A 17,267-nucleotide genomic window follows, 5' to 3' on the forward strand; every position below is an offset into this window, starting at 1 on the left:
GTGCAAAAAATGAGTCCGTTTAGAGGGCTGATTAGGGCCAAGTGTGAAAACACTGTAAGATAAATGTTTCATGGTCTTTTTATTTTAGAGTTAACTGCGTTAATTGATGAATTAATAATTTAGAAAGCACCTTACAGTGTCCTGTCTGTATAAGAATGACAAAATGTGGGGTAGGTGGAGAACAATACTGTTTTGTTATAAATGTTATGTGTCACTAGCTTGAGCAGCGGATTTGTTTTATGTTGTCTGATTGCTGCTCTGCTCCCTGAATGTTAGTCTCTGTGTGATGATGTAGAAAGTATTCACAGTATACTTAACGTTTGTCTTGCAAATGCAATTATGTAGAATATTAAATATAAACATGCTTGCAACCGCTGCCTTTTGTGAAGATGGATTACTAGATAGGCTAACAGTAGCATGTCTATGTTGTAGACTGTGCGGGTGCTGCAATGCTCTTGTGGTTGAATTCAGCCTCTATGGTTCTGTCAACAGCATGTTAATAACTAACATTGAGATAAGTGATATTTGACATTTGTTTGCGATCAATTTTTTTTTTCACCTTTTTAAGTTGCTATGGCAAGTGTCTTAGCAAAGAGATGCACATATTCACATCCAACAGACATGGAGCAACAAGGGCATTCATCATTAGTCCTCTGTCTGTCCACCTGATGAATGTAAGCCCAACATTCACTCTGCTTTTAGCTCTATTTTTGGTCACCACCGACTCCTGAGGGAAATATCTGGCTCTTTTGCTGCTAGATGCTCCACTATTTTCACAAGCTAGTTGCTAACTTTGTCCATCAGCAGTCCCTTTTCACATTGCACAGTCATGTGATCCACTGTTGATACACAGTGATTGATTATCATGACTTAAAAGCTACGAAGGACCACACGAGGGGAAAATGGGAAGGATCATTCTTGAAGTTGAGGGGTTAAAGCCTACTTTTAATGTGTTACACATGGAGGGTACATTTATCAATAGATAGTGTTGAGTGAGGGAATCAGAAGTGAAGAATGGGAGAAACCAAAGGAGACTTTTCACATCTTAATTCAGAGATAAGTCGACCACTTTGCCAGTGAAGGCCTTGGAAGTGACTGATGATGTGTTTCCTTTGTTTCAGAAATGCTGTTGGATGACTTCCTGTTGACCTATCTGGTGTTCATGTCCACTAACGACCTCTGTCAGGCTCTGCTGGGACAATATCCTTACTGGCAAACACACTCGTGTAATCTCACACACACACACACTAATCCTCTCAGCCTCTGCACTGTTCTTCGTTGTCTCCTTGACCGCTCTCACCTATAGCAGCGCCCGCTGCAGGGGCCAGGAGGAGGGCAAAGATGCTCTCTTCAGGAAGCGTAAGGTACTGCAGCTGGTCGCCCACTGGAGCAGGCTCTACAAGGACTTCCTGAAGGAAGAGGAGCACGTCAGGAGCTTTATGAAGGTACGGCACTACTCGTAACTAAAAATCTTTCTTTTCTCCTCACCATGTCTTCTATTTCAACGATTTAATGAGTTTGATCCTCTGGTGTCCTTTCACACGTGTCACTGAAGAACATAAGAAGCCTCATTCATCTTCATTTGTCTCTTTGTCTCATTCTAAAATGGGGTTGTCCTTTGTTAAGTTCTGCGTGACAGGACATCAAGCGTTTTGTGGAAACAGAGAGCTGAAAAGTGTGTGTGTGTGTTTGATCTTTTTGTTTGCTGGATGTCTGGTTAAACTGTACTTTGTTTCAGCTGTCTCCCACGGGGAACCTCGCTGATGATTTTATCATCTTTCTGATGAAGCAAACTAATAAGAAAGGAAAAAAATACACTTCATGATGAATCATACAAATAATGAGGGATATTATCATAATATGTGGCTGTATGTTTTTTTCAAAGAGTAATACACATTGGCGAAGAGAATAATTCACATCTATCTAATGACAAGTAACATAAAATTATCAAATCTTTAATTTCACGACCACTTATCATTTGTACAAAACACAGTGTCATCCGCAGGAAATCACGGACACTGAAGAGACACACATACAGATTATTAGTGTCACATTTCTCACGACAAATGCTGCTGGTACCCACTGTGTTCCTGTTACATTTTCACATGGTCGGCTGAATTGGATTTGAATCCCCGTGACGACCGTGACACTGAGAGAGAAACAAACACATGCAACACGATCACACGTGTGCTCGTCCACACGCTCACCCGCAACAAGCGCGCGCACTCACCAATCACTTGTCCCTCCGTAACCTGCCGGCTCCGCTGCTCGGTGCCGGGTTACCATGGAAACCAAAGTGCGAGGGTTGGCATGGGTATAATCTCATATGGAGTGCGTAACCCAGGTGATAGTTGCCTAGTAACAGAGGAATGAGAGGGGAATTGGGATGGGAGGCTACGGTGGGTCAATGACAGCGATAAGCAGGTGTTTGGAGACGTGTGTGTGTGTGTGTGTGCGCGCGCGCACGAGTGTGGATCCTTGCAAGTTGTTACTGTTACTGCCTCCTGAGCTTTCATGCTACTTACTAATTCTCTGCCAAGCACGCACACAGCCAGGCACACACAGACACCACAGAGTGTGCCTAGTCAGTCATTTAAGTACAAGGTACAGAATTTGTCTGATGTTTCTTTAATGTAATCTACCTACGCAGCATAATTTACACTTGATGGTACTCAGTAAATGAGCTGAGCAGACTGTAATGTTAGAGCCAGGTGATTTTTTTGGTTCAAATCATCCTCATGAACCTCGGTTGCATGTCATACCTCCTTTATGGGAAGTAGTTTTTCCTGACGTTGGGTACGTTTACGTGCACTCTGCTATTCCACTAATATTTCAAATAGGACAATTAAGATGCGGTACATGCTGGTATTATTTGGATTTTAGGAGTATTCTTTGGACAAGTATACAACACACTCACAACCTGAGTTTTTGCTGCAGTTTGCACCACACATCCTCTTGCCTGTTTACGGTCAGCTCTGTGCATTGTCATGGATTTGTTGTACACAAACCAACAAGCCAGCAGTTTGGAAAGGCTGTGGGATAGAGATGCATGTGCAAATGAAAAGCCTGCATGTGTGGTTGGAAGGAAAAACACACCTGCTTTTAACCATTATGAGAGACTTGGATATCAACAGGTTTTTGGATATCTGCAAATATTACAATGCCAGTGGTTAAAGAAGTGAAAGAGGGAGGCCGTCTGACAACTCTGCCACCAGTGTAAAACTTTTATTATTGTTTATTTATTTGCACATATAAAAGGAACAAATTATAGATTCAGTACAAATCACTCTATATAAAGAGTAGGTTAGAGAATGTGCAGGTGCGGTCGGAAACCCGAGGAGTACTTGACCCCACCCTGACCTTGTTTAGTCAAGGAAAATGAATAATGTACATCTTATGGGGTAAAAAGTAAATAAATAATGAATAAAATAAGGTTAAATAAGAGAAAAAAAATGAAATAGGAAAATAAAAATCAAACGGAACTAAATAATTTAAACAAAATCATTTTACCACGATCGACTCGTCCCAGTAAACTGTCAAACATAGTGTCAAAATAGTTTCATCAATAATCTCTTTTTAGATATAGACAAGGAGGGAGTGCTGTCTGCAAGATGATTATGAAGTTCATCCTACAATGTGATCCCTTAGTATTTTATAGTGTTTTGCCCTCTTTGAAAAAAATCCTGGCGCAAGTGACAGCTGTTCCACTTTTCTGTAGTTTGACGTGATCAACGACATGTTAGGAGACGTAAATCCAAGTGTGCATGGCTGCATGTAAACAGAAATATTAGTGGAATATTCATCTTCCTCAGCCATGTTAACAGCTTAGAAGGAAAATTGTCTTTTTTAGAATAAGGGCAAAGAAGAGAATATTTTGTTTTTGCTTGCCAACCATGAGGACTGGTAGGGTTAAAAGGTTCCACCTAAATTACAAAACAAAAAAAATCCTCATTCGCCTCTGTTATGAATAGTTTTGTTTTGAGATTTATTCCACCTGCTGCTAAGAATTAAGATGAAAGGGATTTCATTTATGATGCTCAAAGCATTGGAGTATGATTTGGGACTTATGCCCTATCCTACAGATGGGTGTAGATTGTTGTAACGGGCAGCTAATCAGATATCTGTTTAATATGGAGCCAATGTACAATGTTGCTCAGAGACCGAGCCAGGTGGATAGCAGTGTTAGAGTCTGAGAACATCCAAAGACCAAAGACTAAAGCATTCAAATGCTTCTTGCTGCCAGTTACCAGCCTTCCTGGTGGACCAAACAAAAACAATATTTAACCATCAATCAACAAGTGCTAACATGTTCCTGCACCCTTTGCTCTCTGTTAGACCCTGTACAGGTGTGTTTTAGAGGATCTGTATGAGTTCCCCACGTTGGAGAAAGACCTGAAGGAGTTCCAGAAACTTCTGCGCCGTAGACAGTAAGTGTGCACAAGGAGTTTGTTCTCTGTATCAAATATGACTAATCATTACTGTATGCTTTTTAATTTATTATTTTTCTATGCCCACCTGCTTTTCTCCTCATCGTTGTGCTTGTTTCTTTCCTGTAGCACGGTCGATGACTGCCCTCCAAACCAAAAGGTAAGCTCGAGAGACACTGCATGACACTGTCAGCTACATTTTACTGCATTCAAATGCTTTAATGGCATACATAAAAATATAATTTGGCGTGCAGTGATATGATTTTTTTCAAAGCCAACAAATGTTCTTGTTTGTGTCAGCCAATGTTAAGTAACAACACCACTACTTAAATTACTCGTTCAAGCCAAAAGTATAGGGTGCACAGACAGTCTATGGGACTAACTAGCTTACTGCTACTTCCGCTATCTCACTGGAAGTTGCGTCCATAATCATTTCTACAGTAGTGCCCTCAGGAATAAGGTGGATAGGAGCTGACACAGGTGTTATCAGTGCATCACTATATTCAGTGAAGTATAGACACAGTATTATACATCTCCATTTTTCTTCTGCTCCTTCTCTGTCAGAGTAAACAAATGTATCAGCAGCTGAGTTTGAAGGAAAACTGTTTGCCACTCCGAAGTCCACCGCCTGATACTAGAGAGGGTGAGTAACAGACACAGAAACATGCACACACACACACACAACACGCTGCCCGGGACTGTTCACAATCACGCATAATGACAGCCTGTGAGTTTTAATTTCAATGTGCAGATGCAAATTGCTTAAATACAGCGTGCTCAGTTTCTTTGTCTGCTTGAGTACTTGACAAAATTAACCCAACTCTCTCGTAAATACTTAAGATTTTCTGCATCTGCTTGATTATGATTTTACAGTATTTCGGTATTTTTATTTTAGCTATTTACACTTTTACAGTATATGTGCGGCACATTAACTGCTCTGTGAACATTGTCTGTCTTCCAGTGATTTGTTGCGTGTACGTGAGTGCTGACTCCTACCTGAGTGTCCACACACACCCCTCACTGGAGGCCCATGAGCTGCTAAGAATTGTGAGTCTGAAGATGGACAGAGCAGAGGAGGACATGGTTCTTGCTGTGGCGTCACACAGTGGAGGTACACGGACGAACACATAAAGAAATGCACGACCTTGTTTGGGCTGGTTTGGTCAGGTTTTCATTCCTACCTCAGTGTCATAAACTGGATCTTTCAAGCACAGTTAAGGCTATTAACTACCATTTATTTATCACACTTAGCTATAACAACCATTTCTACGTTACTTTCAGCTATTTCAATTAACTAACTCTTATTAGTTACAACATGATCTCATCCCAACGTTACATGTCATATTTTACCACATGGGCAGACACCCTGCAGCAGTGGTTAATACAGCTATTTTAACCGTGTTTGGTTACTTATAGTTAACGCTAATATTTGAATCTTTTGTTCAGTGCTTTAAAATAATGTAAGCCTACTGTTTGAACTGATTTTTCATTTCTTGTAGCCAATGTTACTGTTTTGACTGTTTATATGCTCATTTTAGTTGACGTTAACTATTTCAACTGTTTATTCGTTACTTTTAGTTAATGTTAATAATTCTTTCATTTTCATTTTTTAATTAGATCTTATATACTTTATTAATCCCCAAGGGAAAATTCAATTTCTTCACTCTGTTGTCTTGCACATACACACACATGCACAAACAGGACCTATACATGCATTAAATGGAGAGATGTCAGAGTGAGGGGACTGCCCTGGACAGGCACCCAGAGCGGTTTGGGGTTTGGTGCCATGCTCAGGGGCACCTCAGCAGTGCCCAGGAGGGGAACTGGCATCTCTCCAGCTACTCGTCCACACTCCATATTTGATCCGGTCCCTATGGACTGAGCTACTGCCGCCCTTAATTACCTTTTTTTACTTACTTTTTTAATAGCTATCTTTTTCAATCATTTATCCATTACATAGCTTTTTATTTTTAATTAGTTGCACTACTCCACAGTCTTTTTCAATGTACCTCTTGGCAATTGCAACACTGGGATACAAGTACCCCTGGTTGAGAGTCACTGCTCCACACTCTTGGCTCTAAATTGTTATCAACATTCATGTCTTCCTCTCTTTCTTTTTCTCCTTCTGTGTGTCTCTGCAGAGCGGAGGGTGTTACAGCCCAGTGACTGTGTGTACTCAGAGTCTATGACCCCACAGGGAAAGCTTGTGGCCTGTCGCAGGGATCTCACAGAGATTCTGGTGTGTAAATGCTGCTCTGTTAACACTTAATCTCAATTTTTCACGAGCATTAATCGAGGCTAAAGATGCAGCTTGCAGGTTTAAAGCAAACCACGACCTCTCAAATGTGATTATTGGGGGCATTTGCTGCCTCTAATATTGTTCCTAGCCTCTGTATCATCTTGTGGCTAAATCAGGCATGAAAATAAATATTCTAAATCCCAGAGTGACATATTTTTACAGTGTTACGATGAGTCATGCATCATAAGCAAGCTGGAAGAACTCAGGTCAGGTTATTGTCGTTAACTCTGACTCAATAGGAGAGAAAAGGTGTGAGCCACAATTGTTCTGTTGTTGCCCAACCGTGACAGCAGGATTGGAAAGTGCTGTATCAGGGCTCAGTGTTGTTCTGTAATGGCATGTTTTTTCTTCCTGTGGAGCTTCAGTGTGAATCATTAAATAATTTAGCAATATTGGGCATTTTAGAAATCATAGTTTGAAGGATTTTGGTTTCTTTGGGGTAAATTTATTTAGCGGCCTATCATTGACAAACTAGGTGCTCTACATTAGATTGATTTATCTACTGCCCAACTTACAGGCTGGTAAGGCATGTAATACTCAGTTTTTATTACGCATATTGTCTGTCAGGCTGCTGTAACCAGAGCTAGACAGAACAATAGTGTTACAGGAATCACTGCTCCCTTCTCAGCTTTCAGTGCTGATTGTAGGCAGGAGGTAATTGCTCTAATAGCTCTGAGCTGTATTGTTTCCTTTGAATGTTGTGATGTTTGAATCCCCCCCACAGCCTCGTTGTTCTGTAAGTTATTATGAAGATGATATATTCTTGCTATTGTTAAGCTTTTTTGAGACAGCTCTATTCCAGTAGAGCGATAGCCCCTGTGTGTACGTACAGGGTGTGCTATATTTTTGTGTATACCTTACCTTTCTGTGCACTAACTTTACTTTGTGTGAACAGCCTCCTTTAACAGACAGCGCTGAGCTAAGCAGGAGACCGGTGCGACTCTTAGGTATTAACACCTGGGACGTGGCAGCTGCTCTGACACACCTGGACTGGAGCCTTTTCAAATCCATCCACGAGGTACACACAAACACTCAAATATATGCATGAAGGGTGTGCACATAGTTTATAATAAATTCATATTCATGACAGAGATTGCTGGAACATAAGCATTAAAGATGCAAATGCTCTACAAGACTTGCTGGATCATGAGTACAGAAAGTCGTCTTGCAGCTGAGCGGCTGTCAGGAAAAGCTGAATATTTGTTGTGAAGACGCCGCAGATGAAGAGGCACAGGCTGCACCTTACACTTTCTGTATCTTTAGGAAATCTAGACAATGTTTTCCCATTTTTAAATATGTGAGCTTTTGTTGCTTTTCTCTGTTTTTATATGATCGTAAATTGATATTTTCGGCTGGGTTTGGACTGTTGGTTGGCCAAAATGTGTACCTATTTTTGGACATTTTTGGATTTCCACTCACGTTCTTCCCTCCCTCCACACGCAGCAAGAGCTGGTGTACTACACCCTTAGCCGTGCTCCTGGCACCGGCCACACGGTGGCGCTCTCAGTCCTGCTCCAGCGCTGTAATGAGGTCCAGCAGTGGGTCATGTCTGAGGTGCTCATGTGCGTATCACTCAACAAGAGAGTGCAGCTGCTAAAAAAGTTCATCAAGATCGCAGCTCAGTAAGAACACATGCACTTTTTTGGAGAAATATACACAAATAAACCTGCATGTATCAAAAACATCAAGGCTCCTGTGCACTGATACAAGTTATTCTACATTTATGTGTATCTGCAGTTGTAAAGCCCAAAGAAATTTGAACTCTGCATTTGCCATCATCATGGGTCTCAACACAGCAGCTGTCAGCCGACTCAACCAAACCTGGGAGGTAAGCATATGTGTTTTAGCATTTAGTGAACTTATACACTTGTTTTAAATCAAATTCTGACCAAACTCTTTCCTTTAGAAATGTCCAGGGAAGTTCAAGAAACTTTTCTCAGAGTTGGAGCTCATAACGGTGAGTCTTACTCAACAGAGACAGAGATAGGTGCAAAACTTGAACTATGATCCTTTTTTAGCCTGATAATCAAATCTTAAAATCTCCTCTCCTTCTCTGATCCTTTCTTCTCATTCTGTTTTCTCGCTTTCTCCACCTCCTGTCTTTGTTCAGGATCCATCTCTGAACCACAAAGCCTACAGGGAAGCCTTCAAGAAGATGAAGCCTCCCAAGATCCCTTTCATGCCTCTTCTCTTGAAAGGTATCATCTCCGACCCCTACACACACACACACACACACACACACACATACACTTTATTGCTTTTGGTGAACGAATCAGTAGTAATGAACTTGTCCTCTGCTCTTAGATATCACCTTTATCCACGAAGGAAATAAAACCTTCCACGACAACCTGGTCAACTTTGAGAAGCTGGTGAGTTGAGTCACTTTCTAAAGACGTTCATTGTTTGAGTTTGTGTTTCAATGTCACACAGCAAAGACCACATATTAAATGAGGCGATTGTTCAAATTTTCATCTCGTAACTACATTTATCACAAAACAGGATTCGTCAACAGGTGATTGATCGATCACATTAATAGTAAATGCAGTAATTGATATAGCCCTCATTTACAATTTGCCTCTAATTCACCCATCCACACACACGGATGGCAGCGAGCTAACGTGCAAGGTGCTGGTCTTATCAGTGGGAGCAGTTTGCCCAAGGGCACTTTGATATGTGGATATGTGGACAGGAGGAGCTGGGGATCCAACTGCCAACCCAGTGATTAGGGGTGACCAGCTCTACCTACTGAGCCACAGCTGCTCCCAATCATACGTTTGTTTCTCAGTAATTAATCAGTGCAGCATGTCGCCAACAAGGAACAGAAAGAAGAAAAAACAATTTGATTTCTTTTTTTATTTTTACAAGAAAGAGAAGAAACAAACGGCCTCATCAGTCACAATCAGATGCTGATGTGTTAGTGACTAAACTCACCGCTGCACTGCGAGTCAGACACAGGCAGATGTTATTTGATAACCACAAGTTTGGCACACATTAACCACATTAACCATAGGTGCAGTTTGAACTTTAAGGTTGAGGGTTCACTACAAAATAAGTCTTGAGGAATGTAATGCATACAACAGAGGCTTTATTTACAGGAGAATTAATAATCAGATTACCAGCAGGTGCATTTTCATATCCACTAATAAACCGAGCTCTACCATAGAAACCAAACTTGCACAAACTAAAAACATGACCGTAAATGAGATACAGATCCCAGCTATTAGCATTTCTGCAGAGATGTGTGTCGCAGACTTGTTGATGGACCTATCCCATGGTGTCTAATATGACTATTAGGTTATGGATGCTGTGTACATTAAATACGGTGTTCGGACTGTGGGGTGTGTTCCTAAAAAGTCATTCTGAGCGCCTGGCACACTCTGGCACGAACTAGACCATTCATAAATTCAGAGCGCTGTCGGAATACACTATCTGGTTATTCAGAGCACCGTATATTCAGTGTGGCAGAGCATACTTGGGGCACTCTGTGTGAGGAGATGGCGAAGCAGAGCACCAAGCACAGTGAATGTGCTTATCTTAACTCTATCTTAATTTATATAGAAATAGAAAGCTTTATTTCTTCAACAGATTGTATGTACGGACGCACCCATGGCTGCCAGCTAAGGGAAGCAGGGGCTGTCTGTCTCAACACAAGGACTTAAGTTACTTTTAAGTTAACAAAAAGACTTTCTTATTCTGTCAGTAAGAGGACACAAAAAAGGTTGATATTGTTACTTATTTATTATATGTGTTATTAAAAAAATACAGATTAGATTAAAATCCCTACATGCATTTTTTTGCTGCAGCCACTAGGGGGTTTATTGAACACCCTGAACCAACACAAACTGGACCTGTGCATTTTACCCAACAGAGTCTGGCAAAGTAATTATTGTTATTTATATTAATCGAAATCCACATAATGCTGCAGAGAGAATTTAACAGCAGCCACCTTGTTCAAACTCCTTTTCGTCTTTAGTAAAACTAAATTGGAGATAATAAAATCTGTGTGAAGAGTGGTGCTTTAAATGATCACTGCCACCTTTAACTACAATCACCCCTGGGTGGTAGGAGGAGGAGGGCGAGCATTGAATACCTGCACATTATCGACAAAACAAAATTACTGGCTAGCTCTACTCAGTCCTGGTCAGTAAAAAGCAGAATTAAATTAGTGGAAAGGCGGTGAATCTGTCAGGTCTGAGAGGAGAAAACTCTGTCAGAAGGCAATGACCACTGAAGGAGTCGTCAGATTAACAACTTCACTGATTGATTGATTGAATGACCGAAACCTTTATTTACAGAGGCCAAATTCTCTGAGACCAAGCTGTGTTTTGCATTTCACCTCAACACACCATCACTATTAGATCTCGACTGTTTGGTTTTGCACTGATGCAACATGTCTTCTCCTCAACCAACAGCATATGATCGCAGACACAGTGAGGATGATTCGCCACTGCCAGAGCGACCAGCCAGGTGAGTCCTCCCACTTCAGAGTGAATTCTGTTGCAATGATGTGAACATCACAAATTATAAGACAGGCTTACTGTACAGGGGCTCTACAGGCTCATAGTCTCCCCTCTTGTGACAAACTGTTAGGTTTGGATGCACAGCTCTTTCATTTTAATTCTGATATATTGTACATATTTTCTACCTAAAGCACTCTTTCCTTATTTTTGTGGTAATTGTCTTTCATTCTGTATTTATGCTTCTTGATTTTTGCAATACTTGCTTTTAATTTTATGCCTCCGTACTGGTGACAGCCTTGGCCAAAGGCACTATGTTTTCAGGTTGTCCATGTGTCCGCCTTAAGGACAAAGGATAACCTGATTACATTTTGTGGTCAAAGGTCAAAGTCACCATGACTTACGTCCGTAACATTCTCGATGAACTGATTAGATTTTGGTGGTAAAAGTTTCCTGTGACCTAACAAAACATGTTTGCTCTAACTCAAGAATTCAATAACAATAACAATAACAAAAATTACTTATGACTAAATTTCACCCAAATGTCTAATAGGATAAAATGATAAAGTTGTGACATTTTATATCCAAAAAGTCAGAGGTCAACGTCACTCTGACATCATAATGTTCGGCAATAAAACCGATAATTATTCAACATCTTAAAGGGATAGTGCACCCAAAAATGAAAATTCAGCCATTATCTACTCACCCATATGCTGATGGAGGCTCAGGTGAAGTTTAGAGTCCTCACATCCCTTGCGGAGATCCAAGGGGAGACGAGGTAGCAACACAACTCCACCTAATGGAGGCTTACAGCACCCCAGATTCAAACGTCCAAAAACACATAATTGAAACCACAAAATATCTCCATACTGCTCGTCCGTAGTGATCCAAGTGTCCTGAAGCCCAGACATAAAAAGTTGTTTGGAAAAACGTCATTTGAACTCTTTTTTTAGCCTCATTGTAGAATTTGAATCTGGGGCGCCGTAAGCCTCCATTAGGTGGAGTTGTGTTGCTACCACCTCTCCCCTTCGATCTGCGCAAGTGTTGTGAGGACTCTAAAACTTCACCTGAGCCTCCCTCGGCATATGGGTGAGTAGATAATGGCTGAATTTTCATTTTTGGGTGCACTATCCCTTTAAGTCAGGAACAGAAGGAGAGCATTTGGTCACATACTAAACTGGTGACAGTAATCTTGGGTGTCCACCTTGAAACTATGCTGATTGCACAGATCTGTTGTGCTGCCGAGTTGAAGGTGTGTTTGAAGCATCAATGTTTTAAATTTTGTAGCATTTTTGCAGCAACATCCACATTTAAAGCATTGCTTACTGTCATGGCTACATATGAGTCTGATAAACGTGGACGAAAAGTGCAACTTGACTGGTTGGCGGAGGCTTTCAACCACGAGGTGGTATCTCCAGTTAATTTCATTTTGTCTTACTATGGTATGCACCAATACACCAAGACAGATTGCTTGCAATAAACCAGATTCTGACTGAAGTATTGATGGATCCACTCGTTATGAGGGCTGTACCGCCACCTGCAGCTGAGTTTGTGTACTGCACCTGTATCACTCCGTTTTCTCTTACAGTTTCTAAGCAACCATTTCCAGACAGTCTTTTACTCTCTTTATATGGCCATAATACAGTCTGTGTTTGTTCCAAATGTGTGTGAACGTGTGTGTTTTCCAGCAGAGAAAACTCTTCTATGTGTGACTAATGTGCGTGTTTTATGTCTGTCTCTTAGGCAACGAGGTAATCGGGGTCGACAGTGCGGAGTTGAGGGCGAGTGTTCAATACCTGCACATTATCGACAATCAACAGACGCTTTTCGAACTGTCACACAAGCTGGAGCCACGTGCTTAAAGACGCACACACACACACACACACACACACACACACACACACACACACGTACCCTCATAGACACACATACACCAACACACTGGACACCGCGCAGTGGAAATGCAAGCACCGAGTATGTGTGACGCTTTGCACAGCAGAATGCCACACACTCACACATACACTGCAACAAAATCACACCACCAGCAGTGGTGCCAAGTGGACAATAAGGTGCCATGTGTTCTGAGGAAACCCACGAAGACACAGAGCTGCCTGTTCTCTAAAGGCTTTATAACACCGAACGTGTTTATAAAGGATTGAAGTCTGCACACGCTTTGCGAACCGTCTACAGGAGGAGATTCTGCGCAGCAAAATGGAGATTTGCCAAGCTGAGACGGAGAGAAGAGGAAGCTGTAATTAGTTTGTACAGTATCTATTGGACTGAATATGCCCCTGTTTTTTGTTGTGATTTTGGTTATTTATGAGCCTGTTTAGCAGGTGGAATGTTCCTTTATTTCTGTCTTTCAAGTCTCGTCCAACCCCCGGGAGGTCAACAAGGACTTGATAGCCTCTTCATCATTTCAGTTACAAACACAAAACCATCTGTAGAGGAGTTAGATGTGTTTATAACCTGATGGCCACGATCTCTGCCCCATCGATAGTCTCCTTTGAGTTCATCTGCATATCACATACCTGCCCCGTGCTGCATGTATATCCAGGATACATGCCATAGTTATTTAGGTGTATGATGTGGAGCTTTTTTTGGTTATTGTGTGGTAGCGTATTATGTAACGCAAACAGCAACCAGGGCTGAGGCAGTACAACACTTTAATATGCCAACACATTTTCACCTTTTCTCACTGAGGCGCCGTCCGTGCGGCGCCAGCGAGTGACAAAAGGTGCAGCATTAACAGTATCTGGCATCTGAAGGAAGCATTGTGAGAGGTTTTAATTGACTGACTCTGACATTGACAACACTAAAGCTCTCCTGAACGTGCCAGAGATCAAAAACTGTTGATGAATAGTGAACAGTTTTTGGTTCTCTGTGTTTGCAGTGTAGAGTCCTGGTTGACTTTTAGCCAAACACTCCTCATGCACTCTACTCTATGATGCTTTTGTGTGAATAGATATTGATAATTTTACGTTGTATATAATATGGACCTATACATTTTTCAGTGCCAAACGTCGCATTAAGTCCTGCAGCATAGATGTACTGTAGAGTATTTTTTATTTTTTTTTTTAACCACAGAATCTGATTTCCTTGAATGAGCCCTGGGAGGATGCCTGGTCTGTGATCATGTAAAGCAGATCAGACTCCTCACAGAAATGCTTTCTGACATTGTGATGACTGATTTCAGGGTGTGCGATGGTATCCCACTCACCCCCGGGGTTGCTATGGAAACACAGCCCTATCACAGAGCTATTTTTCCTTTTGAAATCCTTGAGTTACATTATGTCAAAAGAAAAGTCAAGCAACACAGACATTTGTTTTAAAAAACAATAGCTGTATTCAACAAAATCATGATCATGAGGAGGTTTTGACATTTATTCTTACTGACTGAAAATATCACTTCATTCAGAGGTGGTCGTTGTGTAAACTGTCTGTGATAACCAACACAGGGTGTGGACAGAATAATGGAGGCACAAGGGCACAAGCTGTATTACAGTTATCACTCTAACATTGGTTCTTATTATTTTGGCTCTCCACCTATTTATTGGCAGGAAAAATGATCCTTTCTGAGCCAAGCAAATCCTCAAGACAAATTCCCTGTTGACATGGCATGATGTGAAAAACATCTATTTGTTATTCAAATCACTGAGGGACCAGCCTGCTGCACTGCTAATGTCAGTCTGAAGGAAATGCAGCATGGGATGAGGGGAATCACTCACAAATGACATGAGTGATGATGATGATGCATACAAAGTCAGACAAGGAACGCAGCCTTTACAATAACAGCATCAAATCTGGCAGACCGTATTAGTGTTTGTGTTATTTTGTCCCCGCCCTGTATCTGTTCATGCATAGCCAGTCGCTTCAGTGGTACATTTCTGCTTAGGAGGAGGAAACATCCAAAGGCGAGGTTCCTAAATGCTATGTAGCGGGCATGTCTTGCATTGTTTGGATAGTTATAAAAACACGGGGGGTAAAGTGCAATACAGTAGAAAGGATGCCACAAGTTTTTATCATCATTCCAACACTAAGCCTTTCAGAGTACAGAGCTGCTTTATCCCACAGATCATAACGAATCAAATGGTGGAGAGAGGGCCGGGATTTCCCCGAACTGCTTCAGTGCCAAAAACATCTTCGGTTCAAAAAGATCAGAGATGACCTATAGGTGAAGATTCACTTTTGAATATGATTTGTGTGTCATGAGCAGCTTGGTTTCCGTCTGTGCATTAAAGGCTCATTTTAAAGACAGACTCTAACCTGTTGTGGTCACCAACACATCATGTGGATGCCCTGACACTGAATGCGGAGCCATTTTTTGTCATCACTGTCACAGTCACCCAAATTTATTAATTCAATTGAAAGCTTGCGAGAGCCATTTAAAGGGACAGTTCACCCCAAAATCAAACATACATATTTTTCTTCTTACATGTGGTGCTGTTTATCAGTCAAGATTGTTTTGGTCTGAGTTGCCGAGTGTTGGCGATATCGGCTGTAGATATGTCTGCCTTCTCTCCAATATAATGGAACTAAATGGCACTCGGGTTGTGGTACTCAACAGCAATGTCTCTTTACAGAAATCTCGACCCAGTTACTCAAGATAATCCACAGGCCTTGTTGTGAGCAGAAGGAAGTGTGCATCTAATGCTAGCTCACCTAGCACCACTGAGCTAGCCAACATTACAGCTCAGCCGTGGAGGACACCAATAATTTTTACACGCTGTCACGAGCACAAGCTTCTCATCCAAGAGTAGATGCTTCCCTTTGCGCAATGATACGGCTGTGTAGTTGGTAGGAAGAAAATCTTAAGTAACTGGGTCATGATTTCTGGAAAAAGACACTGCTTTTGAGTTTTTCAGATGTTTTTTTTTTCCTCCTTTAAGCACTAGAAGCCGAGTGACATCTAGTTCCATTATAATCAAACAAAGGCAGACATCTCTACGACTCCGATACCTCGAACACTTGACAAGTCACATCAGAACAATCTAGAAAGGAAAAACATTTATTTTTAATTAGGGGTGAACTGTCCCTTTAAGTATTTGACATGATGTCGGTGTAACATTTAAACAAATACTAAAGAAGTTCATTTTTAGGAAAGCGTTACATATGTCATTCTGGAGGTTGTTCCCATCCAGGATTTATTCATATCCACAAATATTTCATAAAACCTTCAAGATTGTAAGAATAACATTTGTAAATTGTGAGAGTGGATTCCCCCCCGTTAAAGGTAGACTAAATCAGTGAGTCTTGGACTGCTAGAGCTGATAAATCAGCGCCATGGTCTGTTCATATTCGGTGTCACAGAAAGGCCTTGTGGTTGTCATTTTTACGATTAACCTGTACATGACGCACACATGCACAAACACACCTCTGCTCATTGTGTTCAAAGAGCAGAATAATTGCCGTATTACTTATTTATTGTAAGATATTGTTTATTTATGTATTTTTGAGGTGACAAAAGTTCATGTGCCATGTTCAGAGATTCAACAATGTGGAGGCGCGATCTTGAAAAGAAAGGATGTTTGTGGTTTGAAGCTGCAATGCTAGAATATAAAACTACTTGTGTTTTGTGGCCACTAGAGGGCAGCAGAAGAGCAGGTCAGCGTGAGCACGCTCTTCCTTCCTCTGGTGTCAAATGCTGTGATGAACAGGAAACCAACAGGAGGGTGTATTTAGTGTTTTATCGGCCGTTGTCATGACTGTGTAAAGTTACGTTTTTTTAAAAAGCAATGTTGTTTAAAACCTGTTTGCATGTTAAAACAAAAAAAAAATACAAAAGTTCACAATGCAAGAGAGGACACACTGAAGGCTTTGTACTATTGTAATATTGTTGATGTGTAAATACATGCCCATGTTTGGTATGTTGTTATTATTTATCAGTTGTAAATGAAAAAAATAGTCAACCACAAAGCAATACGTCTCCCCTCGTGTCCCCTCAACCTGAAGCTGAAGCCACATGTCTTTTCTAAAGCAGCGTTTTACTATGTCAACATTTGACTGAAATGAATAAATTATAGGTTTTATGTGACGTCTCTGGGTGAGCTGGTGGTCTTTTTTGGCTCATGTTCAGATACTGTG

General features: G+C 41.1%; 1 protein-coding gene across 1 annotated transcript in view; it reads left to right on the top strand.

The window, feature by feature from the left end:
• The window catches only part of rapgef5a (Rap guanine nucleotide exchange factor (GEF) 5a), a 71,443-nt gene extending 54,226 nt beyond the window's left edge, over window positions 1-17,217 (top strand). Inside the window, exons 12-26 of the mRNA XM_049603334.1 lie at window positions 1,122-1,200; window positions 1,301-1,445; window positions 4,336-4,427; window positions 4,557-4,587; window positions 4,992-5,070; window positions 5,389-5,538; window positions 6,569-6,666; window positions 7,622-7,744; window positions 8,170-8,348; window positions 8,464-8,554; window positions 8,633-8,683; window positions 8,837-8,924; window positions 9,031-9,095; window positions 11,139-11,193; window positions 12,927-17,217. Of these exons, the coding sequence (XP_049459291.1) occupies window positions 1,122-1,200; window positions 1,301-1,445; window positions 4,336-4,427; window positions 4,557-4,587; window positions 4,992-5,070; window positions 5,389-5,538; window positions 6,569-6,666; window positions 7,622-7,744; window positions 8,170-8,348; window positions 8,464-8,554; window positions 8,633-8,683; window positions 8,837-8,924; window positions 9,031-9,095; window positions 11,139-11,193; window positions 12,927-13,045 (1,445 nt within the window). The 3' untranslated portion in view covers window positions 13,046-17,217. The remainder of the gene's footprint in view (window positions 1-1,121; window positions 1,201-1,300; window positions 1,446-4,335; window positions 4,428-4,556; window positions 4,588-4,991; window positions 5,071-5,388; window positions 5,539-6,568; window positions 6,667-7,621; window positions 7,745-8,169; window positions 8,349-8,463; window positions 8,555-8,632; window positions 8,684-8,836; window positions 8,925-9,030; window positions 9,096-11,138; window positions 11,194-12,926) is intronic.
• Window positions 17,218-17,267: the final 50 nt, after the last annotated feature.

The sequence above is a fragment of the Epinephelus fuscoguttatus genome, linkage group LG17, assembly GCF_011397635.1.
Source record: "Epinephelus fuscoguttatus linkage group LG17, E.fuscoguttatus.final_Chr_v1".
Lineage (NCBI taxonomy): Eukaryota > Metazoa > Chordata > Actinopteri > Perciformes > Serranidae > Epinephelus > Epinephelus fuscoguttatus.